Genomic DNA, 18,119 nt, shown 5'->3' on the forward strand with positions numbered 1-18,119 from the left:
CTGCAAAACAAGTATACCTTCAGGTATAAATAAAGTTACTTGAACTTGATCCTAGCTGACTACGGGCGAAAGGCGGGGTACACCCTGGACAAGTTGCAAGATCATCACAGGGCTGACACATAGACACAAACAACCATTCACACTCACATTCACACCTACGGCCAACTTCGAGCCACCAATTAGCCTAACCTGCATGTCTTTTGAACTGTGGGGGGAAACCGGAGCACCCGGAGGAAACCCACGCAGACACAGGGAGAACATGCAAACTCCACACAGAAAGGCCGTTGTCGGCCACTGGGCTCAAACCCGGAACCTTCTTGCTGTGAAGTGACAGTGCTAACCACTACACCACCCATCCATCCACCCATCCATTATCTGTAGCCGCTTATCCTGTTCTACAGGATCACAGGCAAGCTGGAGCCTATCCCAGCTGACTACGGGCGAAAGGTGGGGTACACCCTGGACAAGTTGCAAGATCATCACAGGGCTGACACATAGACACAAACAACCATTCACACTCACATTCACACCTACGGCCAACTTCGAGCCACCAATTAGCCTAACCTGCATGTCTTTTGAACTGTGGGGGGAAACCGGAGCACCCGGAGGAAACCCACGCGGACACGGGGAGAACATGCAAACTCCACACAGAAAGGCCCTCGCCGGCCACGGGGCTCGAACCCTGACCTTCTTGCTGTGAGGCGACAACGCTAACCACTACACCACCATGCCGCCCCACTGACTAATTATGAGATCCATCCATCCATTATCTCTAGCCGCTTTATCCTGTCCTACAGGGTCACAGGCAAGCTGGAGCCTATCCCAGCTGACTACGGGCAAGAGGCGGGGTACACCCTGGACAAGTCGCCAGATCATCACAGGGCTGACACATACAACTATTCACACCTACGGTCAATTTAGAGTCACCAATTAGCTTAACCTGCATGTCTTTGGACTGTGGAGGAAACCCACGCAGACACAGGGAGAACATGCGAACTCTATACAGAAAAGCCCCTGTCGGCCACTGGGCTCGAACCCAGAACCTTCTTGCTGTGAGCCGACAGTGCTGCCTAATTATGAGATACTTTTTCATATTGATGAGAAACTTTCTCATATTTCACTATTATGAGATAGGCAGTGGGCGGCACGGTGGTGTAGTGGTTAGCGCTGTCGCCTCACAGCAAGAAGGTCCGGGTTCGAGCCCCGGGGCCGGCGAGGGCCTTTCTGTGTGGAGTTTGCATGTTCTCCCCGTGTCCGCGTGGGTTTCCTCTGGGTGCTCCGGTTTCCCCCACAGTCCAAAGACATGCAGGTTAGGTTAACTGGTGACTCTAAATTGACCGTAGGTGTGAATGTGAGTGTGAATGGTTGTCTGTGTCTATGTGTCAGCCCTGTGATGACCTGGCGACTTGTCCAGGGTGTACCCCGCCTTTCGCCCGTAGTCAGCTGGGATAGGCTCCAGCTTGCCTGCGACCCTGTAGAACAGGATAAAGCGGCTACAGATAATGAGATGAGATAGGCAGTCGTAATTATGAGAAAATTATCTTCCAGAATAGCGCATTACCGTACAGTCTGTAATATGAGCGCAGTCGTGATTTGCGGGATGAGAGCTGGACCGCAGTGAATTAAAAGAGAGGTGGGGGCGCAAGATTCATTGAGGGCAGGAGAAAGGGATATCACATAACAAACACTCCTCCACACACACACACACACAGGGAGGAGGATGGTGCTCAGTTTGCACTGCACAGCACCAGTCCTTTAATAATGGCACACCAGGAAAACAAGAGCACGAGAAGAAAATCCGACGCATTTAGAGGTCCTGGATCATAAATGGAAGCATCCGCAACATGTAGGGCATTCACTCATTTACCGGGGAAGAAGAGCTCGAGGAGATGGCAGTGAGGGTCATTTCCTCTCCAGAATGATCCGGTTTGAGTGTTTGCCTCAGTGAGGATGGGCTCCCAGATGCTCCAGATGCTCCGGCAGGGGGTGTGGGCTTCTCTGACCGGCGGATGGTACCACGACCCTGAGCAGAATAAATTCAACAACTCCTGCCACCTTTATCTCTGGCTCTTCCTGCTCATGTTGCCTCTGTCTCTGCATCTGGTGAGTAAACTGTTTTGCGCAGACACGACGTGTGCTTCAGGATGGAAATGAGTCAGCAGTCAAGGAAATATGAGCAGGAATAAACAAATAAGGCTGTGGCACTTCATCTTATGTACACAGTCAGGTCTTATGGCTCCAATCACTAATTCACTGCAGAAACAATTATAGGCTACAATACAATACAATACAATACAATACAATACAGCACAATCAACTCATTCCATCCACCCTTCTTTGTCCATGTTTATTTTTTTAATCTTTTCCTCTCCAGTCTCATCTCATCTCATTATCTCTAGCCGCTTTATCCTGTTCTACAGGGTCGCAGGCAAGCTGGAGCCTATCCCAGCTGACTATGGGCGAAAGGTGGGGTACACCCTGGACAAGTCGCCAGGTCATCACAGGGCTGACACATAGACACAGACAACCATTCACACTCACATTCACACCTACGGTCAATTTAGAGTCACCAGTTAACCTAACCTGCATGTCTTTGGACTGTGGGGGAAACCGGAGCACCCGGAGGAAACCCACGCGGACACGGGGAGAACATGCAACCTCCGCACAGAAAGGCCCTCACCGGCCACGGGGCTCGAACCCGGACCTTCTTGCTGTGAGGCGACAGCGCTAACCACTACACCACCGTGCCACCCTAACAAACATTATCTTTAATATATATCTTTCACCCTGCAACCCTGTAGAACAGGATAAGCGGCTACACATAATGGATGGATGGATATATCTGTCACCTAGAAATGTATTTAATTGGATCGTAATTACCCATGACAGCAATTCTTTCTTTCTTTCTTTCTTTCTTTCTTTCTTTCTTTCTTTCTTTCTTTCTTTCTTTCTTTCTTTCTTTCTTTCAGTGTCTTGAATAAAAGTTACTAACAGTGTATTCTTCATGGTGTCACTTCAGCACGGTTTTCCCATAATATGAGGCTTAAGCACAGTGTATCTAATATAAAGTATGATAGGTCTTTCTACCATTATGTAGATGAACTCGTACATTTCCATCACTTTGCTTTCTAAATCACAGCAGGTTGCCTCTCCTCCCTTTCCCGCTCGCATTCTTTCTTTCACTGTATTGTCTTTTTTCCCCCATCTTTTTCAATACGCCAAACCCGGGTTTAAATGCCTGCATCGACCACGAATTTCTGAAGAAGCCGGACAGAACCATTCGCACCTCTGAGAGGAGACACAAATCCCCAGAGGTTTTTAGTGTTTTCTATAAATAGAAAGTTCACTCTACTGACCTAATTATTATGCCAGCATTTATATATTCATGACTGTCATGACCTAATATTCTGTACTGGCACAGAAAATCTGTCCCCGGCTCTCCGAAGTCCTTCCCCATGTTGGCCCTGAGTAGTCAGCTCCACTATTCCCTGCACTCAGTTGCCTCTGGCTGCCAGCAGTCTGGCTTTGGCGCATTTTCTCTGCATGCTGTCTAAGTGATGGAGAAACGTGGCGTAACACTGTGAATCACACATGTCTAAAAAAAAAAAAATACATTTACACATCCATACTTTTAAAACGGACTTTAATATGAATAGACCTTGTACTGGGTAAAAGCTGGAACGTGCCAGTTTATTAAAATGGTTGATGATTACTGGATGGTTGAGTCATGTGCAGAGGAATCTCAGAAACCTATTCCCAGGCTTGGGAAGCAAGGTTGTTGCACAGAGCCTGCTCACAGCGTCATGCTGTCTATTTTTAGCCACAGTCATTTTTTAATATGCACAAGGGAAAGGGGCCCTTTTCATTCTGTCAGACATTCAGTCATATTATCGTAATATTCAGGCATTGCTTTGGAAATCTTCACAAATTTTGCATGACTTCTGCTTTTGTAAACATGGGGAAGCCATGACCTAATAGTTAGAGAAGCAACTTTGGGACCAAAAGGTTGCTGGTTCAATTCCCTGGACCAGCAGGAATGGCTGAAGTGCCCTTGAGCAAGGCACCTAACCCCCAATTGTTCCCCAGGCTGCTCTGGGTACGTTGTATGGATAAGAGTGTCTGCTAAATGCCTGTAACGTGACGTAAACATCAGAAAACAACCCGTGTGATAATCGACTACAGGCACTGAATGGGGTGCTGCATCAGATAGAAACAGTCATTTTTTACAGTTATTGAGGTAAACAGACACAAGTGTATCTCTGTCGAGATCTTTTCCATGTTGTTGGTCACTTATAATAGCATTATGAGCCTATCAGGAGCAAAAACAAGCATCTTACTTTGACGCGGATGTTTGCCTGATATGATTACGTTGTATAGCCCTTTTGTGGTTGCCAGTTATAGCGTTCAAACTCAATAGTGGACCGATTTCAGTCGGGGTTTTTTCCCTAGTAAATATTTGGACTCAGAGATGGGAAAATAGGACCCATGTTAAAAAAATCCCAGAATTTTCTTTTAACTTTAGTGTCACACACGAAGGTAAGAAATTTGTGTGTCTATCCAAAAAATTTTTATGTGTGTGCAAATGATGTCTGTGTGTGCAAAACTTTTTCACGCATGCACAAAATATTTCTGCAGCTGCAAAACGGTTTTTATATGTGTACATCATTTTACAAGCTCAGAATCCTTCCATCCATTATCTGTAGCCGCTTATCCTGTCCTACAGGGTCGCAGGCAAGCTGGAGCCTATCCCAGCTGACTACGAGCGAGAGGCGGGGTACACCCTGGACAAGTCGCCAGGTCATCGCAGGGCTGACACAGAGACAACCAACCATTCACACTCACATTCACACCTACGGTCAATTTAGAGTCACCAGTTAACCTAACCTGCATGTCTTTGGACTGTGGGGGAAACCGGAGCACCCGGAGGAAACCCATGCGGACACGGGGAGAGCATGCAAACTCCATACAGAAAGGCCCTCGCCGGCCACTGGGCTTTAACCCAGGACCTTCTTGCTGTGAGGTGACAGCGCTAACCACTACACCACTGTGCTGCTGCTCAGAATCCTTTTGGCATTAATTTGATCCCATAACAGGGCACCTACTTGAATTCTCAGAAACATCCTACTGGTAAACAGAGCAACTAATAAGAGTGTGTGTGTGTGTGTGTGTGTGTGTGTGTGTGTGTGTGTGTGTGTGTGTTTCTTTTACAACTGTTCCTCAGGCTCTTCCACCCACCAGTTTGGCCCTCAGTATTTACTGCACCTCAGTGACTGCTTTCTTCATCCTCATTAAGATGGTGAACTATCGCCTTCACCTGATGTTTGATGAAGGTGAAATTGTACCCCGGAACAGTGTGTCTGATATCAGCAAAGGTGCAGAAAAAAAGAGCAATGCCTCAGACACCTGCCGTCCAGCCAGCTTGCGGTACGACACAATAATTGAGATTTTCTTGTAAAATGATTACTTGTTTATTATGGAGTATAAAACACAATGAGGATATTCATTATTATTCTATCCACATTCCCTGGATATGAGCAATCGCGTGCTCTGGTTGTCTACTCTACTATTAGGCTATCAGCTCATATACAGTGTCTTGAAAAAGTATTCATACCCCTTGAACTTTTTCACATTTTTCCACCTTACAACCACGAACTTAAAAGTTTTTTATTGAGATTTTATGTGATAGACCAACACAGAGTAGCACATAATTGTGAAGTGAAACGAAAATGATAAATGGTCTTCAAAATTTTAAACAAATAAAAATCTGAAAAATGTGGTGTGCATTAGTATTCAGCCCCCCTGCGTCAATACTTTGTAGAGCCACCTTTTGCTGCAATTACAGCTGCAAGTCTTTTGTGGTATGTCTCTACCAGCTTTGCACATCTAGACACTGAAATTGTTGCCCATTCTTCTTTGCAAAATAGCTCAAGCTCAGCCAGATTGGATGGAGAGCGTCTGTGAACAGCAATTTTCAAGTCTTGCCACAGATGCTCAATGGGATTTAGGTCTGGACTTTGACTGGGCCATTCTAACACATGAATATTCTTTGATCTAAACCATTCCATTGTAGCTCTGGCTGTATATTTAGGGTCATTGTCTTGCTGGAAGGTGAATCTCCTTCCCAGTCTCAAGTCTTTTGCAGCCTCCAACAGGTTTTCTTCCAGGATTGCCCTGTATTTAGCTCCATCCATCTTCCCATCAACTCTGACCAGCTTCCCTGTCCCTGCTGAAGGAAAGCATCCCCATAGCATGATGCTGCCACCACCATGTTTCACAGTGGGGATGGTGTGTGCAGGGTGATGAGCAGTGTTAGTTTTCCGCCACACATAGCGCTTTGCATTTAGGCCTTAAAGTTCAACTTTGGTCTCATCTGACCAAAGCACTTTCTTCCACATGTTTGCTGTGTCCCCTACATGGCTTCTGGCAAACTGCAAACGGGACTTCTTATGCCCGTCTTTCAACAATGGCTTTCTTCTTGCCACTCTTCCAAAAAGGCCAGATTTGTGGAGTGTACGACTTATAGTTGTCCTGTGCACAGATTCTCCCACCTGAGCTGTGGATTTCTGCAGCTCCTCCAGAGTGATCATGGGCCTCTTGGCTGCTTCTCTGACCAGTGCTCTCCTTGCTCGCTCTGTCAGTTTAGGTGGACAGCCATGTCTTGGTAGGTTTGCAGTTGTGCCATACTTTTTCCATTTTTGAATGATGGATTGAACAGTGCTTCTTGAGATGTTCAGAGCTTGGGATTTTTTTATAACCTAACCTTGCTTTAAACTTCTCCAGAACTTTATCCCTGACCTGTCTGGTGAGTTCTTTGGTCTTCATGATGCTGTTTGTTCTTCAGTGTTCTCTAACAAACCACTGAGGCCTTCACAGAACAAGTGTATTTATGCTGAGAGTAAATTACACACAGTAGGACTCTAGTAACTAATTAGATGACTTCTGAAGGCAATTGATTGCACTGGATTGTATTTAGAGGTATCAGAGTACAGACGGCTGAAAACTAATGCACACCACATTTTTCAGATTTTTATTTGTTTAAAATTTTGAAGACCATTTATCATTTTCGTTTCACTTCACAATTGTGTGCTACTCTGTGTTGGTCTATCACATAAAATCTCAATAAAAAACTTTTAAGTTCGTGGTTGTAAGGTGGAAAAATGTGAAAAAGTTCAAGGGGTATGAATACTTTTGCAAGGCACTGTACTGTGAGTAGAGAAAAGCAAAATGGTGGAGTGAATCAAGTCAGATATCACTTTGTTATCAAGTATTTAAAAGCAACAGAAATAGCAAAAATAATATAGTCCCCCCCAGTATCTCCTGTTCCACACTCCAGCCCAGTCAGTGGTGGTAATGCACCTTCAAATTGGTTTGTCAACCACCAAAAAAACCCTAAAGAAGAAGAAAATGGTGGAGTGTGTTGCTGAACCAACTGAGGACGAAATAAAAACTCTACTCGACAATAAAAAACCCCAAAATACAAAAAAGCAACAAAATATGGAATGAAAGTATTACATGGTAAGAACGTATCTTTTTTTTTTACTTTTCAAGAATTATTATTATAGCATTTTTCACAAATTGTTCCTGTCATTTCACCGGTTTGTTTACATTCTAAGCGGAAATGATTTTGTCGGATGTTCTTCTTACAACGTTTTTATTTATCGAATTTGCAAAAAATAAAAATGCCCTGTTTCTCAAAATCCAGTGAATGTGGATGGAATAAAACAGTTATTCCACTCAATCTCGTTGTACATGGCTTATAGCCAACTCGGCGCTATGCATCTCATCAGCTATCAGCTCATGTACGACTCGATTTCGTGGAATCACTGTTAAATAGTTGCAACAGGCTGAAAACTACTCTTCTAGTTTAAAATCCAAGTGAATGCTGTGGACAGATCTAGAAGCTCTTTTGGGTAAATGTCAATCATTACACCAGTGGAATAAAACATTTTTTTCCTCCCACAGGAAGAGCAGCACAGTACCTGATAGTGTTGCCATGACAGTATTGACCAGAAACAGGCCGAGTCCAGTAATCCAAGTCACAGTGAAACAGACTGAAACAGACCCTGGACTGATTGGGGTGAGGGGTCTCCTACTCATACTGGTTAACAGAAGCAGGATACTTTTGGGAAAACATACTTTTATACTCACCAATATGTTTTATCCTGTTAAAACTGTAGGAATGCTTAAAAAAGGACTCAAAGAACACAGAGGGTAAGTCATAATCATACCTACTGAAGTACATTAGGCCATAGTGTGTAAGCACTTCCCAATTCTCAGTGCTTCTTGTGATTCTTTTTTCCCCAAAAGGCATTCTTGTAGAAGGTGACAATTTTATCGGCTCAGGCACTGATAGCCTGCATAACTAAGATGTATTTAATATACTTAGTATCTAAAACCAATTTAAAGCCAAGTATTCAACCTTAATTTGATGTCAATATGTGCAGTTTTAATTTGAGCAAAATGGATAAGGATTTCTGCAAGACATGTCATGCTAGACAGTTCTGGATATCTTTATTTTTATTTAAGCCATGCATATGACTTAGAAGCGAATCTGCTTCCTGTAGTTCCTGTCATGCTCTTTGATGAGAGGATAGTTCAATTCAATTCAGTTAAAGGGGAACTGAAGGCAATTTTTTTATCATCAAAATTCTATTTCTCTCATTTTATTAAATGTAGGAATGCATTTTTGATCGCTATTTTGTCACTGCTATAGCAAGTTCTGAGTGTTTGAAATATGCTATGCAATATATCAGTCCATATGTCAAAGCAATGGCCGTAAACGAGATTCGTTGAGACCTGTGCGAGACATCGTAGGACGGAAGTAAAACGTACAGCGGAAATCAAAGTGACCAACATCTGCCAACGTTGTCAGAAGACGCGCGCGCCCTCTTTCGAATGTTGATGTAATTAAGCCAGAAGTTTTATTTGTTTTGATAGCAATCAGGAAAGTTTGAAAAAAAAAAGTAGGCAGTAATCGTCATTTAAACTCGTTTTTGTGCAATATTTCGTTTGGAAAACAGTTTTCAAAATGGCGGCACTGACACCTGGCTGACACTTCATGTTTCAAAGTCTTGCACAAGTCTCGTGAAGATCGCGCGGATAAGCGATGCCTGCCGTGGACCAAACGAACTAAATTCAACATGGCTAAAAACCGAATAGGCCAATAAGTATAATATTTAATTGCAATTAGTTGCCAATACGAGTCACGATATAAGGTTACTAAAACTGAAAGCGTAATTGAATAACACGCTAATTAAGAAATAAAGCAAGTTTAAAAATGACTCCAGTTCTCCTTTAAAGTTCATTTGTATAACGTTTTGAACTGTCAACATTGTTATAGAGTAGCTTTACAGAAATCCAGAGGTACAGTAGATTTATATTTGATCCCTAATTAGCAAAGCCAGGTGAGACAGTGACAAGGAAAAACTCCCTGAGAAATCATGAGGAATGTACCTCGAAAGGAACCGAGCCTCTTCTGGGTGACACTGGGTGGTTGGAGTGTAAAACTAGTCAGAACTATTTGGCTTTGCATAGGTGGTAAAAAAGAAACTGTTAAATATCATAAAGCATTGCTACCAAAGGTTATGATAAAGTATAGCATTGATGTAAATTATTTGACTATGGGGCTTTTGCAGGCCAAGATGACACATCCTCTCAGAAGAAATGTAAGGAAAGAACTGAAGTTGAGGAGAAACTGACCCCTGAAGATGCATTTAGCCCCAATACTGACCAATCAGCCCCACTCTTACAGTCAGAGCAGAGACAGCCAACCTATGGGGACACAGTTGATGAAGGTCTGCCTCCTTCTACCAGCAGTGAAGAGGAGAGGATCCAAGAAGAAGCTGAGAAAGAGACACCACCAATACCAGACCCCAACAACGCTGGCAGCCGGTCTTTAGAGGCTACAGAGGCTCAGGAGGAAGAGAAGCCTGAGGAGACCTATTGCTCAGATGAAATCTCCGTGGTACTGGTTGACAATTCTGGTTTATCGACCCGCCTGGATGAGAACGATACGGTGAAGATCGTCATCACAATGAGCTGCGACCCTCAGACAGCAGCCGAGCTCGAGGAGTCAGTCAGGCTCAGCCTCCTGGAGTCAGCTCAATCCTGCCTGGCTCAGCAAGACCAGATGGGGGATTCTCCTGTCAAAATCCCAGTCATTACCTTTGATTCACCTCGAGAAGAAGATGAAAGCTGCGTCAAAGATAATAAAGAAGGGAGGCCAAATTGTAATGAATCATCTCCTCAGGAACAGTCTGTGACTCATGAAAGTCAAGACTCAAATAAGCCAGTTGGGTCCAGTTCCCAACAGGAAGCATTGTCCATTGAACATGAGGCTGAGAATCCCAGTCTGAACACTAATAACAGCTCCTCGGGCATTGATGTACGTTCCCATCCAGATGAGAGCGAGCACATGGAGCTGAAGTTAGACACTGATGGGTTCTTGCAAATCCCTTCTGGCTTTGGCAGGTTTGGTGGGGGAGGAAGGATGCATGCAAGAGGACTTAGCATTGACAGTGGAAGGGACGCTGTTCTGATTGGCCACCGAGCCAAATCCAAGCTGCAGACCATGACCTCATCTAAGTCGGACTTGGAGGACAAAGAGGGCCAATCGCCCAATGAATCCAACTTTGTGGAGTTTGTTTCAATGCTGGAGTCCATCAGCAGTACCAGAAGTGGGGGAGGGAAGCAGACAGAGGATGAGCAGAAGGAGGAGCAGAAAACTAAAACAGATGGTCGGTCTTTAATCTTTTTTGAGGGATATTTTTGGCATGTTATGAGACTTCTATTATCAGCAGAACTGCAATGAGAATTTTAGATTTGTAATTTGCATCTGTAAGATGCTGTCCACAGTAATACAGATACATTTAAAGTTGGGTTGTTTTTTTTTTTTTTTTTGCTTTGGCCTTCTGTCCATTCTGTCCAGATATTTAAAAATGTTGATATCTGTCATCTGGTGATTAGCCTTTAAGTGTCCTCTGATCCCAACTCCAACACATCTAAAATAAATATATTTGACATTTTACTTGGTGCTGCTTTGGCCACTCAATTTTACAAAGCTATCCATAATATAAACACAGCATGACTTTTTTATTCACTGTTATACAACTGAGGTGTGCATTCCTTCATTCATCTTCAGTAAGCGCTTTATCCTGCTCGGGGTTGCAGTAGATCTGGAGCCATTCTGGAAACACTGGGAGTTAGATGGGAATATATAGCCTAGATGAAAATCTAGCCATAGTGCACTGTGCACAAATACACTGCCTGGCCAAAAAATAAAAAAAAATTAAAAATGCACACGCTAATACTTTGTTGGACTGCCTTTCGCTTTGATTATGGTGTGCATTCATCATGGCATTGTTTCAACATCCTTATGCAACGTCACAACATTATTTCCATCCAAAGTTGCATTAGTTTTTTGCCAAGATCTTGTACTGACGACGGAAGAGTTGAACCACTCTGGAAAGGCTTCTCCAGCACATCCCATAAACTTTCAGTGGGGTTAAGGTCAGGACTCTGTAGTGGCTAATTCATGTGTGAAAATGATTCCTTATGCTTCCTGAACCACTCTTTCACAATTTGAGCCCTAATTTTATGCCATCAGAGAAGAAAAAAAATCCATTGATGTGATAACCTGGTCATTGATTACATTCAGGTAGTCAGCTGACTTCATTTTATTTCCCAATAACATTTCTGAGCCTCGACCTGACCAACTGAAGCAACCCCAGATCATAACATTGCCTCCAAAGGCTTGTACAGTGCATCGCTTCATACGCTTCCAATCCTGTGAGTTCTCGTCACATTGTGTGTGTGGAAATGTTCTTAATTTCACTATTAAACATAGCTGTGAGTGCTACTGTTGATTTCTTATAGCTCACCTTTACCAAGTGTTTAAGTGATCTCTGATCATAGTCAGTCAAGATTTCTTCCGACCACATTTCTTCCACAAAGTTGACAGTTCATCACTATCCTTCAGGGTTTAATAATGTGTTATTCAGTTCTTAACCCAGTTCCAGTAATTTTAGCAGTCACCTTAGTTGTTTTCTTTGCTTGATCCAGGCCAATAATTTGACCCTTCTGAAACACTGTAACATCTTTTTCACGGCCACAGGATACATTTTCTGACATGGTTGTTTAAGAAAGGAGAAGCTACTCACTGCATCAGTTAGGGTTAAAAGAATTTTTACCAGCTGAAATGCAATCACTGCGGTAATTATTCAATCAAAGGCTCTTAAATATTTGCTTATTTAGATCTAAATGGTGACATTTTATTTGGCTGGGCAGTGTATATTCACAAACTCTTTCACACCTAGGGCAATGTGCAGTACCATAACAAATCAACCTACCAGCATGTTTTTGAGAGGTGGGATCATAGACGTCGCCAGACCCATTTTAGGGTAGCTCCAGCCACCCTATCTTATGGCAAAGCCACCCTATATTTTTTGCCCTTTTTTAAATTATTTATATTTTTATTTTTTTTCCCAAAAAAAACAAAGGCAGTAAAGCACTGAACATGAGCCATCAAGAACGCAAGTTAATCCGAACAACAGTTTCTGCTTGTTTATTTATTGTTTAATGCAATATTATTAATATCGTTATGATTCCTCCTCATTGGCTCTGTGTCAAGCGTCACGTCGAGTGGTAGGCTAGTAGGACTTAAAAAACTACGCGGGCATTCTGCAGCAGGCGCGGTGCGGGCTTCCATTGAGTTGGGTTTGCAGAGAGTCAGAATTCTATGCTTTCATTTGCAGACACACACGGTGAGATTGTAATTTGATGTCAGTGGTTTGCATTTGCTTAACTTTACCTAGGCTATATTGAGCAATGGGTAGTGGTAGGTGCTCTGAAAAATGTTCGGCGCGCGCTGCGCGCGCACAATACCTTTTCTCCTCTGGGTGCTAAGCTACCCCTGTCTCTCAAACCTAGTGACGTCCCTGGGTGGGATGAATCTGGAGAACCTGGAGGAAACCCATACAGACATGCAAAGACAAGTACAGATGTGGTTTGCATGCTACTTGCAGATTCCTAGTATGAACATCTCTGGGTTATAGTGTGGACAGAGAATGTGTTGGAAATGATATAAGAACACAAAAAATGCCTTTGACACAAAATCACCTTTCCAAATGGATATGTGTTACTGTGGACAAGCTGTAACAGTAACTTACAATGAAAGTCTAGAATGGCAATCAAAGTTCAACAAATACTTATACTGTAACTAAAATGGTTGTGTAGAGGTCCTAACTGAACTTTTGATGACTGAGGTCATTATATGTACCTCAGTAATATTCGACAGTAAATGATGATAATTTAATAGGATTGTCAGTATATTAGTATAAACCCAAAAAAGAACTTACAAAGCCATTCTATATCTCAGATAAGGAAAATCTCATCTTATTATCTCTAGCTGCTTTATCCTGTTCTACAGGGTCGCAGGCAAGCTGGAGTACGCCAGCTGACTACGGGCGAGAGGCGGGGTACACCCTGGACAAGTCGCCAGGTCATCACAGGGCTAACACATAGACACAGACAACCATTCACACTCACATTCACACCTACGGTCAATTTAGAGTCACCAGTTAACCTAACCTGCATGTCTTTGGACTGTGGGGGAAACCAGAGCACCCGGAGGAAACCAACGCGGACACGGGGAGAACATGCAAACTCCACACAGAAAGGCCCTCGCCGGCCACAGGGCTCGAACCCGGACCTTCTTGCTGTGAGGTGACAGCGCTAACCACTACACCACCGTGCCGCCCGATAAGGAAAATCAGTTGGATATTTGCAGAAGAGAGATTTTATATCGCTTGATACTTTCTTGAGGAACTGCTTTCAAAATTCTCCAGGATTTCATCCATCCATTATAACTGCTTATCCTGTGTAGGGTCACAGGCAGGCTGGAGCCAATCCCAGCTGACTATAGGCGAGAGGCAGATTACACCCTGGACAAGTCATCGCAGGGCTGACACATAGAGACAAACAACCATTCACACTCACATTAACACCTACGGTCAATTTAGAGCCACCATTTAACCTAACTTGCATGTCTTTGGACTGTGGGGGAAACCGGAGCAAACCCACACAGACACCATACAAACTCCACACAGAAAGGCCCTCGTCAGCCGCTGGGCTCGAACCCAGGACCTTCTTGCTGTGAGGCAACAGTGCTAACAGCTACTACACCACCATGCCACCCTCCATGAGTTCAGATCATTTTAAAAACATGCGTATATGGAGGTAATAAATTTGAGAATGGAATATCTATAAAATTTCTCTCTTCCATTGATAATTCAGAGTTTGTGTTGGGCTGCTTTACTGTAATATAATGTGGGCAACACAGAGACTACATTCACTTTACCGGGTTGAAGTGGTGCAAATTTGATGTTTACCCAAAATGTATCACAGATCTGATTTTGATGTGTGAACATGAAAAATCAGATCTTTTATAAATCAAACTGGAGTCTAAGCTAATAGCCTACACCGATCAGTAGAAACATACTTCAGCTACTTTTTTCATCATGTCACAGGAATGGACTGCAGTTAATAGATGCATCAGGATCACTGCGAGGCTGTGTGGTGTTGAAAGCCCTGAGATGACCAGCAAAAGCGGATTTATACAATATTTACATACAATACGAGTCAAAAGTTGGGACACCCGTACTCATTCATAGGTTTTTCTATAGTTTGACTATTTTCTACGTTGTAGAACAATACTGAAGACGTCAAAACTATGTAATAATATATGGAACATATATGGAATTATGCGGCAAACAAAAAAAAGTGTTTAAAAAAACAAAATATGTTTCATATTTTAGATTCTTCAAAGTAGCCAGCGTTTACCTTGATGACTCTTTGTACACTATTGGCATTATCTTAACCAGCTTCATGAGGTAGTCACCTGGAATGCTTTTCAATTAACAGGTGTGCCTCGTCAAAAGTTAATTAGTGCAATTTCTTGCCTTCTTAATGCATGTGAGACCAAACAGTAAATAGTAAATAATAAAAATACAGTAAATAGCCCTATTCCAGGTGGCACGGTGGTGTAGTGGTTAGCGCTGTCGCCTCACAGCAAGAAGGTCCGGGTTCGAGCCCCGTGGCCGGTGAGGGCCTTTCTGTGTGGAGTTTGCATGTTCTCCCTGTGTCCGCGTGGGTTTCCTCCGGGTGCTCCAGTTTCCCCCACAGTCCAAAGACATGCAGGTTAGGTTAACTGGTGACTCTAAATTGACCGTAGGTGTGAATGTGAGTGTGAATGGTTGTCTGTGTCTATATGTCAGCCCTGTGATGACCTGGCGACTTGTCCAGGGTGTACCCCGCCTTTCGCCCGTAGTCAGCTGGGATAGGCTCCAGCTTGCCTGCGACCCTGTAGAACAGGATAAAGCGGCTAGAGATAATGAGATGAGATGAGCCCTATTCCATAACTGTAGTAACCCGTATTATGTCAAGAACCGCTCAACTCAGTAAAGAGAAACGACATCCATCATTACTTTAAGACATGAAGTGTCTTTTAATTAATAAAAATAAAGAAAAAACATTTAATTAGAAGGTGTGTCCGAACTTTTGACTGGTACTGTACAGTCGTTTGGCAGATGATCTTGTCAGAATGAATGAAAGAAATGTGCAGAGTCCAAACAAAACTGAATATCAGTAGAAGGAGTGTCTGAAACAATGCATGAATTAACCTATGGTGGATTTCCCAAAAGCCTCTTTAACGCTAAGAGCATCTTAATTAGTGTTCATTGTGCTGCTCACTCTACCATTTAACGATGATCTTTGTTCTACGATGCTTTTGGGAAACTCGGCACTGAGCTTATGATCTTACCATAGTTTGATCAAGAACAAGGTGAAAGAAAATTTACAGTAGTACATTAACAGGACATTTTATCATTTATCAAAGAAAAATATATTTTATATCATTCCTCCGATAAACACAGGAAGGAAATGTTGTTTCTTCAGAATCATGGTGCAGCATAATGTAGTATGATGATATACAGGAGTACAGAAAGTGCAAACTATCTGATAGTGTGAGACGAGTGAAAATATACAACAATAAATACATGGCAAAAATACGTGCCTAGACTGGACAACAGAACTATATTGAATGGGGGAAAAACAGTGCAGTTGTCTATAGACTCCACCTTGTCATAGACTTTTGGTTGAAAAATAGATGGAGAAAAAGCGTAGCAGTAAGATCGGTCTCCTAGCAGTACAACAGTATTGTCTATTGGACAGACATGCTGTAGTTTTCAAATGCAAGGATGTACTGATGGTCGTATGATGGTGGGTGTTGGGATTAGTCCAAGTGGGTGTTGGAGAGCACCGCAGGGAAGACGCTGTTGGGGAGTCTAGTGGTGGATTCTCCGGTATCTTCTGCCAGATGGCAGAGGGATAAAAAGTACATGAGAGCTGTGAGAGGGGTCATGCACAGTGCTGGTGACCTTGTGGGTTCAATGTTTATGTTTGGAGGTGTCAATGGTGGATAGAGAGAACCCGATGAACTTCTGAATAGAAAATAGATTAGGAAATATATGAAGAGAGAATGTTAGCAAAAGTGTGCACAAACTCAAATTACAGATATTCAAAAGTCCAAAATGCAGATATTCCATTAAACACTAATTATACCTCCAATTAATGTCAGCTTTTGAAAAAACAAAGTTTTAACAATAGTTGTTTTTTTTCCCCTGATCACTTGATTTTAATATCACATACACTGCAATTGAAAAGTTTGGGGACACCTTGCGTTTTTCTTTGACGCTATGATACGAGAGGTATTTTGTATTACCTTATTGGTCCTGGTTCTAATTCTTATCAGAGGACACTACAATGGTGGTGAAGAACTTAGAAAGCACAGAAGAGACTGGACAGGAATGTCCTCCAAACCCTCCGAACAGTCTGGCAACAGACACACTGCACAACCTTCCAGAGAAACGGATTCCCATCGTCTCTCCTGACAGGTAGGATGGACAGTGCTTCAATGCACAAAGCTTTGACTTAATTTTTCAAGTGGCAATTAATGGTAGCCATACTTTATTTATAAAAAGTACAGACATATGTATGGACACACTAAGTATTATTGTATACAGTGGTGCTTGAATTGTCTATATTTCTGCATAAATATGACCTAAAACATCATCAGATTTTCACACAAGTCCTAAAAGTAGATAAAGAGAACCCAATTAAACAAATGAGACAAAATATTATACTTGGTCATTAATTTATTGAGGAAAATGATCCAATATTACATATTTGTGAGTGGCAAAAGTATGTGAACCACTAGGATCAGCAGTTAATTTGAAGGTGAAATTAGAGTCAGGTGTTTTCAATCAATGGGATGACAATCAGGTGTGAGTGGGCACCCTGTTTTATTTAAAGAACAGGGATCTATCAAAGTCTGATCTTCACAACACATGTTTGTGGAAGCGTATCATGGCACGAACAAAGGAGATTTCTGAGGACCTCAGAAAAAGCGCTGTTGATGCTCATTAGGCTAGAAAAGGTTATAAAACCATCTTTAAAGAGTTTGGACTCCACCAATCCACAGTCAGACAGATTGTGTACAAATGGAGGAAATTCAAGACCATTGTTACCCTCCCCAGGAGTGGTCGACCAACAAAGATCACTCCAAGAGCAAGGCGTGTAATAGTCAGCAAGGTCACAAAGGACCCCAGGGTAACTTATAAGCAACTGAAGGCCTCTCTCACATTGGCTAATGTTAATGTTCATGAGTCCACCATCAGGAGAACATTGAACAACAATGGTGTGCATGGCAGGGTTGCAAGGAGAAAGCCACTGCTCTCCAAAAAGAACATTGCTGCTCGTCTGCAGTTTGCTAAAGATGACGTGGACAAGCCAGAAGGCTATTGGAAAAATGTTTTCTGGACAGATGAGACCAAAACAGAACTTTTGTGTTTAAATGAGAAGCGTTATGTTTGGAGAAAGGAAAACACTGCATTCCAGCATAAGAACCTTATCCCATCTGTGAAACATGGTGGTGGTAGTATCATGGTTTGGGCCTGTTTTGCTGCATCTGGGCCAGGACGGCTTGCCATTATTGATGGAACAATGAATTCTGAATTATACCAGCAAATTCTAAAGGAAAATGTCAGGACATCTGTCCATGAACT

At 42.7% G+C, this 18,119-nt stretch overlaps 1 protein-coding gene across 1 annotated transcript in view; it reads left to right on the plus strand.

Annotated features, from left to right (window-relative positions):
* The first annotated feature begins 1,950 nt into the window (after nt 1–1,950).
* The window catches only part of pcnx2 (pecanex 2), a 93,848-nt gene continuing 77,679 nt past the window's right edge, over nt 1,951–18,119 (plus strand). The window contains exons 1-6 of the mRNA XM_060925000.1: nt 1,951–2,103; nt 5,222–5,424; nt 7,963–8,077; nt 8,178–8,211; nt 9,636–10,736; nt 16,808–16,949. Coding sequence (XP_060780983.1) covers nt 1,951–2,103; nt 5,222–5,424; nt 7,963–8,077; nt 8,178–8,211; nt 9,636–10,736; nt 16,808–16,949 — 1,748 coding nt within the window. The remainder of the gene's footprint in view (nt 2,104–5,221; nt 5,425–7,962; nt 8,078–8,177; nt 8,212–9,635; nt 10,737–16,807; nt 16,950–18,119) is intronic.

The sequence above is a fragment of the Neoarius graeffei genome, chromosome 7 (genome assembly GCF_027579695.1).
Source record: "Neoarius graeffei isolate fNeoGra1 chromosome 7, fNeoGra1.pri, whole genome shotgun sequence".
Lineage (NCBI taxonomy): Eukaryota > Metazoa > Chordata > Actinopteri > Siluriformes > Ariidae > Neoarius > Neoarius graeffei.